Source organism: Pholis gunnellus (assembly GCF_910591455.1).
Source record: "Pholis gunnellus genome assembly, chromosome: 8".
In the NCBI taxonomy this organism is placed as follows: Eukaryota; Metazoa; Chordata; class Actinopteri; order Perciformes; family Pholidae; genus Pholis; species Pholis gunnellus.
This window is the reverse complement of record NC_136534.1, coordinates 11,776,229-11,786,490: the sequence shown is the minus strand read 5'-3', so window position 1 is coordinate 11,786,490 and position 10,262 is coordinate 11,776,229. Positions and strand designations below refer to the sequence as shown.

At 41.5% G+C, this 10,262-nt stretch overlaps 1 protein-coding gene across 1 annotated transcript; it reads left to right on the top strand.

Annotated features, from left to right (window-relative positions):
* Positions 1-421: 421 nt before the first annotated feature.
* Positions 422-6,290, top strand: irx4a (iroquois homeobox 4a; the record flags this gene model as incomplete). Its single annotated transcript, XM_079165543.1, has 5 exons — positions 422-466; positions 1,322-1,573; positions 2,471-2,577; positions 4,107-4,417; positions 5,566-6,290. 5 exons carry the CDS (start codon positions 422-424, stop codon positions 6,288-6,290), a joined length of 1,440 nt encoding a protein of 479 aa, XP_079021669.1.
* Positions 6,291-10,262: the final 3,972 nt, after the last annotated feature.

Below are 10,262 nucleotides of genomic sequence, written 5' to 3'. Positions count from 1 at the left end.
TTCGAGTGGGAAACTTCTGACGTCAGAGTCACCACTGTTTAAAACAACCTGCCTCTGCTGCTGACGTCTTTTATACTACTTTTTTTATACGGAAAAATATGTATCTGACATCAAAGTGATTATTCTAGGCAAAAAAATAATACTTTCTTTTATTTCTACAAGACTTTAAAAACGGAAAAGGGGAGAGCTAGAAGATTTCTGCCTTTATTTTTTTATTAATTTTTTTTTTTGCAGTTGAAAGGCGTTTGAGTGGGGGGCATTTTCCACAAATTAAACATGCTACTCTGCTTCGCCCTATAAGCATCCTAGGAGCCTGTGCTTACCAATCGATTGGTACAGTCAAACAGAGCTGCAGCCTCTCGCGTTAGAGTGGAGACCTTCAGTCTCGCTTTATTTCTGGATATTGGGGGACCTCTCTACAATGTCATATCCACAATTTGGATATCCCTATTCGTCTGCTCCACAAGTAAGTTCATGTTACCTTTGTTCAATTAATTTGGTGTTTTGATTTTGACATTGCAGCGATTGATTATCCCATCGATTTATGCATGATCCTTTTACGCATTTTGGCCAAGAATCGGGGAGGCTGCCACAGTCCTTTCGAGTATCGGAAAGGTATTGCGTTACATCCATACCTGTGTTCCCGCAGCGATAGAAAAAGGGGTTAAGAGAGAGAAACCAGAAACCAGCGAGACCCCCAACCTCCCGTTCCCTGATTTCTGCAAGATAATAGCCTCTCGGTAATGTCAGCCATATGTTTATCTGCGCTGGAACACACATGCCCACTTGTTCTGCACACGCTGTGTGTGTTTTGCGCCGTAACCCAGATGCTGTTTTGTTTTGGCGTTGAGCCATACAAAATAATTTGGGCTTCACTCTGGGTATTACTTGGCGTTCTAGGGAAAATATGTTGTATCTATTTGTAACGCATTGGATCAAAGCAAACAGACGGCTCGTTTTGGACACGTTTTACGCGCACATTACCACGGGAATAAAACGCAGTCTTTACAAGGCATTTGTATTTTAGTTTTTAAAGATTGACATTCTGGGTGAAAATGTGCGAATAAGGTCGAGTTCACCTTCCGAAGAGAAAAATATATATTTTTTAAACTTAAATCATTTTACGGTCAGAAAAGTAAACACAGTTTGGAGACAGCTAGAATCGTGTTCATTTGACAATCTTGATTTCATATTAAAAAGTAAAAGTTAGAAACTAACTTTGAGATCAAAGTGCTCCACATTAACATGTTTCAATGCAGAATTATATACAACATACAAATAACTTTTTTTAAAGATAAATTCTCTGTCTGTCCCCACTCAGTTCCTGATGACAACCAACTCTCTGACCACTTGCTGCGAGTCCACCGGCAGATCCATAGCCGACTCCGGAGTGGCAGCGTCCGGGCAGACTCCAGTCTACTGTCCCGTGTACGAGAGCCGGCTGCTGGCCACGGCGAGGCATGAACTCAGCTCAGCCGCCGCGCTGGGCGTTTACGGGAGTCCCTACACCGGCAGTCAAGGCTATGGGAATTACGTTACATACGGAACCGACGCCTCGGCATTCTACTCGCTGGTAAGCCGTTCACCTGATCCTTCTTGGCATTGATTAATGGAGCCGCAGAGTGCTGAGACGTAGGCGCACTTCGCCTCTCTTTTATGCTCTACACCACAAGATACCAGCATTTTACTTTACGTGATGTATCATCATTTGAGCCGACTTGTCTTTAGTAATTGGAAAATACTTCTCAGCAAGGCGGGATAGGCTCACTTTATCGTGTCAGAGTTTTACTTTAGACAAGTATTTTTTTTTTATGAAACAAGGCAGAAAAAGTTAAAGCACTATTAATATTGAGACAAGTTGGTTTCCATTGGAAATACGTTTTTTTAGCAGGATGACGTTGAATATGCATTAGTATATATAATATATACAAGTATATATATCAACATTTTATTAAAAACGAATTCTCAACGTTTTCATAACAGAACCCATGGGCCTATAGTCCAAGAGTATTGTTTGTTCAAGTAGTGTTGCAATACATTAAGTGCTCCTATTTTTGGTAATGTGGTGAGAAGAATATTCAGAATAGCTATAGCCTATGCTTTTTTAACTGATGATAATAATTAAACTAGTCCTTATTTTGCCAGGAACCTGCCTGGATTTATTTGGCCAGACCCCAGCACTGAACAAGCTAATACACCTACTGTTTCCTACTGTTTTTCTGACAGTATATTTTTTTTAACTTAGTTTAAAGAGTATTGCATCCTATGGACTATTTATCATTTGAATATAGTCAGTCTGATTCACTTCACTCTTCAATAGCCCTTATGAATTACATTACCAAACAACTTTGAAATACAGCCAGTACAAATCTATCTGTTTGTCAGCACCATAGTGATTCATATAAAAAGTAACAGAATTGATTTCCTATTTGCATCATCTTTAAACTCTTGTTTATGTGTATGATTTCAGGGCACATTCGATACTAAAGATCCCACAGCTTCTGCGCATGCGGGAATAACCCAGGCAACAGCCTATTATCCGTATGATCCTTCCTTGGGACAGTACCAGTATGACAGGTATGTTGTCTCTGTTATAATGTGACTTTTCTTTATATTACATAATGTAAGAAGCTTGATTGTCAATGCAAACATCAGACCACTTTAAATAAACTTTAAACCCAAGTGTAATTTAATAAAATGTCCAGTTAGAGTGACATGAGAGCTCATCTTGAGCTCTGCCTCTCAGCCCACTGTCAGGCTCGAAGGCTTTTGTCAACTGCCAAAACAGGAAGATCAAAACGTGGGTAACTCTCAAAGTATTGTGCACTAGTGTCGGGTGAGTTTTCCCAGCATTAAATCAATCATCCCTGAGAGGTCAATGCCATTCTCATCACGTCTAGCAACATTGGGTCATCACCTTCATCTCATGACATATTTCTTTCCTGATGGGGGGGGGTGTGCTTCACAAGAGTCATGCCCCTTTCAGAAAAGACACAAGGCCTCTTCAGCGTAGTGAAGAGTGACTGCCATGTTAAAAAAGGTCTTCGCAATAATCACATGACATCCAAATTATGTCGATGTGGTGAAACTGTAAGGATTGAAAGATAACTATGCCTGTGATCAGCAGGCTATTTGTCATCCAAGAAAACACTCTTTCTTTGTGTGTTAATTGATCAGCAAAGTGTCATATTGATTAGCTTTATAGCAATAACTCTAAATTCGGAATGAAGTGCAAAAGATGTCAGCAGCCGTGCTAATGAGTGCACATGCGGCAAAAGGCCTAAAAGTCTAAGGCAAAACAAAATGTGTGGCACTCGATAAAACAAGCAAGCCTACAGCGGTACCACTCTGTCTGCGCCCGCCTTTTACCTGAGGGCTCATCATTACACTCAATAAAGCAATTTTACAGTCTATTTTATCTGCGAGGAAACAACTCGGGGTATGGAAAGGTGCAGCGCTCCTCTCCTCTTGATTCCCTTAGCAGTGCTTGACCTGCACTAAGCTATACGGAGCAATAAAGGCCTCATAAAAGCCTCCCCAGAGAGGACTTTTACAGCTCACTGCTGACTGAAAATCAACACTGTGCATTTTAAATGCAGGTCTATGGTTGATATTTGTTGGAGAAGGAGTGGTGTGCTGCATTAGAATGGTTAGAATGGTTTTCAGGATATGTACTGTATGGTATTTGCACTATTTATTGCATAATGCACATAGTCCTTTAATGCTCATGTACAATTATATATATAGTTAGTTTTAAAGTTCCCCAATGGATTGTGTAATACATACTCTATGGTGTGCTTAAAGGGAGTGGTTTACTCCTTACCTGCCCCTAATTTTCGAAATCTTAAGTGACACATTTTTATTATGTCTACTTTTAATTTTCCAACCATGACATAATTATAGTGGCACATAGGTTTATGAGTAAGACTGTCAAGCTTATTAAGAACTACTTGCATAATTTCAAGATTCCAAGAAGCAGATGGCTCTGTCATGGTTTTCAGAAAAGAAACTGCCAGGGCAAGACATTAGAAATTGTAATGCGATGAGCATCACATCATCTATTTACCCTCTCATTACCATTGTGGTTGTGTTCCCCTCATTAACAGATATGGTTCCATGGATGGGGGAACAAGGCGGAAGAACGCCACACGGGAGACGACCAGCACGCTGAAGGCCTGGCTGCAGGAACACAGGAAGAACCCGTACCCGACTAAAGGAGAGAAGATCATGCTCGCCATCATCACTAAGATGACCCTGACGCAGGTCTCCACCTGGTTCGCCAACGCCAGGAGGAGGCTCAAGAAGGAGAACAAGATGACATGGCCGCCCCGAAACAAGGGCTCAGAGGAGAAGAGATATGACGAGGATGAAGATGGGTCTCAGGAGGAGCAGATAAAAAGCGAGAACAATGAGGATGGTAAGTGTCACAATGTCTTATTGCTCCGCAGAAATTAAGAAAAACTATAAAACGTTACGCTCAATTGTTTGGCAGTATATCACAGGTGGCTCTTGTCTCAAAAGCATGTTTAGACAATAATGTATTCTTGACATCTCTTGAAAATGCATTGTGTTGTTGAAGCGATTAGTATCATGAAGGGGGACTTTTGACAACATTTTTAACAGAAGTCATATTTTGGAATGCAGCTTGAAATAAAAGCATGTGTAAATAGACTTGTTTAGCAACTGTTTCTTATCTTATCTCATTCGGAGGGATAACGATGAATAAACAACGAGTAGAACAAGAACCATGATCAAACTACTATGTAAAGTCCACTGTTACCATACATCTAAAAAACTTAAATCTGCTTTATTTTCTTTTTCATCCAACACACTAAACTGGGATGATGTTACCAAACTCACATCTTTATTTTGTTTATTTCAATAAGAAAAATATTATGATGAAATGTATTAATCAGTGTAATGCAACCCTATTGTATTTTGTGATACCGTTATTATCGTTAAAGCTGTATCATAATCAATAAGAAACGAAAGACAATGAGGCTTTACCATTTGTATTGTCAAACATGTTAGTCTTATAATATGTACTGTGCTTAAACCACTCTATGTATTAGTTTTAAATTAAACAGCATCAGTGGTTTTGTGTACAGGGATGCTACATATGCATACCACTATGATCATCATAAAAAAAACTTTTGGAATACCATAAGACAGGCCGTCAAATCACTTTTACCAAGCTCAGGTGTCTTTTTAATAGCAATGTTGTGTTTTTGCAGCTCGTTATGACTTCATAATGCTTGAAAAAAAGTTTAAAAAAAAATAAAAAATGAAAGTGCGTCAGACTGCACCTAAATGATATACAGTATGTAGGGTGAAACCTGATTAATGATTAAACGGATTACATTTGTTTACGACTATCAGGCTGTAAACATTAATTCCTTAACTGAAGTCGAACAACTGCATTTTCACAGGTGTGATTGAAGTCCAATACTTGATTGGAGAGCGACTGTTCACGATGCCATTATCAGATGTGATGCCATATCGCACGACTCCATATCTTTCACTGACATGTCTGCCGTTTCCTCGCTCTTCTCTTTTTTTCCCCAGAGACCAGAAGTCGACCTGATAAGGACCTCCAGTTGAGCGATTTGGACGATTTCGACACGCTAGAGTCTGAGAACTCGGAGTGTGAGCTGAAGCACCGTTACCACATGAACACACACATGACAACGACCGGCGACTGCCCCGCCGAACACCTCATCAAGGACGCATCTCTAAAAATCTCCATCCCTGTTTCTCTGGGAGGGGAGCAGGACTTGAGCAAAAGTTGTCTCAAAACGAACCCGGAGGATTTCCAGGCGGACAGCAGACAGCAGGCAAAAGCGTGTTATAACCAACAACAACAGCAGCAGCAGCAGCAGCAAGGGCACCAGCTATTAGACGGCAAGCCTCGGATTTGGTCTTTGGCACAAACTGCGACGTCCCTGAACCAGACTGAGTACCCGTCCTGTATGCTGAGGTGCCAGCCACCGCCCTCCTCTCTCACCCCATCCCCCGCCGCTACCTCACCCGTGACCGGCCTGGACAACAGGCAGGACTCGCCGGTCACGACCCTGAGAAACTGGGTGGACGGAGTTTTCCACGACCCCTTGTTCAGGCACAGCACTTTGAGCCAGGCTCTGACCAACAGCACCGTCTCTTGGAGCACGAACACCAAAGGCGCCATTCTGGAGGCTGAGAGGAGCACGTCGGCCTTGCAGCAGCACCAAGACTCCTCCAAAGACAGTGCCATGAGTTTCCCAAAAACGATCAACAAACTTTTCTGCTCCTAACAAAACCAAATGACCCTTTACTTGCCAAAAGAGAGACTCTTTGTGACTGACTGAAAGTCAGATGGAAAAGCCTATTTCGACGTCATGATTCCCTATTTTTTTTATTCGTTTTTAAAAGCAATGTTAGCTATAAACTGTGACATTGGCGTTACACGAGTGAAATATCCGGATCGGTTTGGCTTGTTTGATTTAACGCACGCACAGAACTTATCGAAATGTATAACTAAAAGTTTACATCTTGGGGAAAAACATAGGCCTAAAGTTTACATAATGTTTATTTTTGTTTTTTCTTTATGCGCATGCAAATGTAATTGAATATCATTTAGGTCTCAGCAGTTGAGTATCACTATTAAAAAAAAAAAAAAAAAAGTCTCACAAATGCACAGCTCTCGTAGGAAGTGGAAGAGAGCGTCTCAACTTTGTTCACTGAAAATAAAATCAGTCAGTTTCTGAGGAGCACTTGGTTGAGTCGCTGTCCATGGTGCTGGAATACAAGGGGACTCAAATCCTCCCTGGGCCTTGCTATGCTTCCTTGGGTCTGTTTACTGCATGTTATTTGTTTCCTGTAAAACTATACGTCCAATGATTACATGGGGCCTACTGCACGGCTGAGCACAGATGACTTTTTTTAAACGCAGTCTGCTGTTAAATAAAGCAGTTCTATCAGTTCAATTCATTCTTAACCCATTACAACAGGCACAATCGAACATCTTCCACCATGTGTGTTTTTTTTTAAAAAAACATCCACTCTCGTTTAGAGACACCGAGAAAATGAGGCAGCTCAACCCTTCAAGACAGAACGATATCAGCATCTAAGATCTGCCTCATTAATTCTCTCTAAACAGGCTGTAATTGGGATGTTCACAGTCATATTTCATGTCAGGCCATTGATTTCCCTCTCTGCTTTCTGATAATATTATCGAAACATCTCAACAGCGTCCATGATGCAGCTGTCAAAAGGGTAAGTTATTCCCCATACGTCCATTAATGGGTTCAAAACGGAAGGCCTGCGAAATAATTTGAAGTGACGAGTTTTCGTTTTGACACTAACCCCTCAATTTCCTCGAGACGGGGGCCTGCAGAAAACAGCCTGAATGCTGATTCCTCCTCTGAAAAGTGAAAGGGCTTTACGAGGGAGGCCCTCACATCGTCTAAAAGTGAAAAGGGCAAAGGAACTCGAATTAGTTGTTGTAGATAAAAGGGCAAAAAGAAAGGAGTCAAGGGTACTTGACAGTAATGGCGAAAGTGGAGCTCTCGAGGGACTCTGTCTGTCCTGCGAGAGAGGTGGAAAGGGAGGAAGGGAGGGGGGACTTCAGTGATGAATTTTAATGGGAAACACTCCCCCCACACTTGGAAGAAAGTGCTATAGTGGACAACAGGGCTTTTCTATAAATCAGAGTCAAGATGTATGTTTTTATTTGCTTTCTTACCTCGGAAAATCCCGCCTGCAGCATTTCTAAAGCAAAGTTGACATGACTGCAAAAATAAATCGGAGCAAAGACATAAATGTTAAGAGAATAGATATCTGACAGGTGCATGCATGGTGAATAGGTACTTATTTCTATAGGGATATTTGTATTCTCATTCCCCTTAATGTATGCATGTTTATTCGCCTACATGCTAAATTGTGTTTCATTTTTCATAGCTACCGGTAGAAAAATAGGCCAAAGTTAAAGGCCCCACAGATAAAACAATAAAGCCTCGACATTTAATTAATTTAGCGCGAGGACTGATTTTATTAGACCTCCAAACCAAGTGGCTTTGTATTAGAGAGAAAGAGACACGACGTAAGACCAAGTAAGAGAGGGGGGGGGGGGTGGGTGGTATAGAGCCAGGGAGAGAGACGTAGTGTGTAGAAGCAGAGCGAGCGAGCGAGAGAGAGAGAGAGAGAGAGAGAGAGAGAGAGAGAGAGAGAGAGAGAGAGAGAGAGAAAGAAACCAACTATAACTAAATCATTCAGCCGTGGCAAATACGAACACACAGAGGGAGCGAGATGGTAAATTAACAGGGGCTTTTTACATAGAGACCAAATAAAACTGTAATCAGCGACGCGTTACTTTTCATTAAGCGGGTTTGACAGCAGCATAGTCAACTACTCCGACACAGGAGCACGGTCCGGGCTGAAATAAACTGCTCTCGAACCGGGAGTCATAAGATAATTCCTTAAGCTCCATTAACAACTCTTAGCCGCAGGAAATGGGCTCCCCATGAAAACATCTCCAAATCTAAAAGCTTTATCGACCTGGCAAACCTCAGCTGATGGCTTCTCTTTTTTTTTCAACCCCCCCTCTACCTCGCTCTCTCTTTCTCTCTTTCTCACTCTCCCTCTCTCTCTCTCTCTCTCTCTCTCTCTCTCTTTCTCACCCCCCTCCCCGTTTCCCTTTTTTCAACTTAAGGGACAGAAACGTCCAACTGAGGTAATAGACTTTGACACAACACATTAAATGGGAAATGAGAAAAGGGAGAAGAAAGGGCACACTTAAACGCCTTTTAAACGTTACCAATTAGAGGTTTAAAACTTGAATAAGATGTAGGCCTTTGGCATATGCCTGACTGATAGGACTTTTAACTGAATACCTTCCCCACTTGCTAAAAGCAGCACGTAAGTGAGCGCAGTATGTTCTCCTCCTGTGAGGTAGCTGAGTCAAGGGATTCATACAAAAGCTTTATCTGACGTTCTGAAAAAAAAATAAAGTCCCCCAGTAATGTGCTACATAATTGTCTCAAGATACATTTGTTTTTCCCCCCAGTGGTTCAAATGATATTCTAAAAGTTATGGAACACTTCCTTAACTAATTTCCTTCTCTTAATAATAAACAAGCATCCTGTCAAACACTCAAGCTCTGTTTATAGTAGAGGGCCCACAAACGCTGACTGAAACACAGAACAATCAGCAGCAGAGAGCTTCCCCAGAGAGAGAGAGAGAGAGAGAGAGAGAGAGAGAGAGAGAGAGAGAGAGAGAGAGAGAGAGTCTGGGTCAGGTTAATACCACTGTGACCCTGAGCCATAAATATATTTACACATCATTACACATCAACACACATGCAGACAGAGAATCACATTCAAACACTTGCCACACACACGCATCAGGCTTAATTGAATATTTAATCTATTCATTGACTAACATTAATATGGTGAGAATAGCAGTAATGTGATCAAAGCTTAAATGAAAATATGAAGCTTGACCTCACACAAAGAGCAGTAGAGACCACACACATACACATACACACACACACACACACACACACACACACACACACACACACACACACACACACACACACACACACACACACACACACACACACACACACACGTACATGCAACTAGAAGGCACAATGCTGGCCTTAACGCCCCTTTGAACAATCAATGGAATGGCCTTTCATTCCAATTAAAATGCAGCACATTATTTATTAGAAAATATAAATCCACAATTACATAAAGAAAACAGCCTGTAGGTGTGTAATCATATCATTTCAAAAACTTATTTTTTTTTCCTCTAAGGATTAAATTACATCTAAATGTCAGTTCATGTGAATGCTTGGCATGGCTGATCTAAGCAAATTAAAATATTGATAGAACACAGAACAATACGCCAAGTAAAGAGGAGTTTATAGAGCACTTCACAAACAGAGAAGTGCAAATTTGGATTTTGTGGCTCCGTTACCGTTACAAGGACGCCCCTCCACAGCTGTCAGGATGAGGTGTGGAATATTTAGCCCTCTACTTTAAAATCTGAAGTGCCTCCTCTTATTCTTCCTCCAACTGCATGGAGATATGGCACGTATGTATGTGTGTGTGTGTGTGTGTGTGTGTGTGTGTGTATTGTAGCATGTGTTCAGAGCCCAGCTGCCAAAAAGACATGTCCAGGATGTGCCTTTTGGGCCCCAGTGACTGGCCTCTATCAGGCCTCTATCATCGCCTCCCTGCAGTCGTTCCACAGGTCAAGAGGTTTTAGCCTGAGGGGCATCG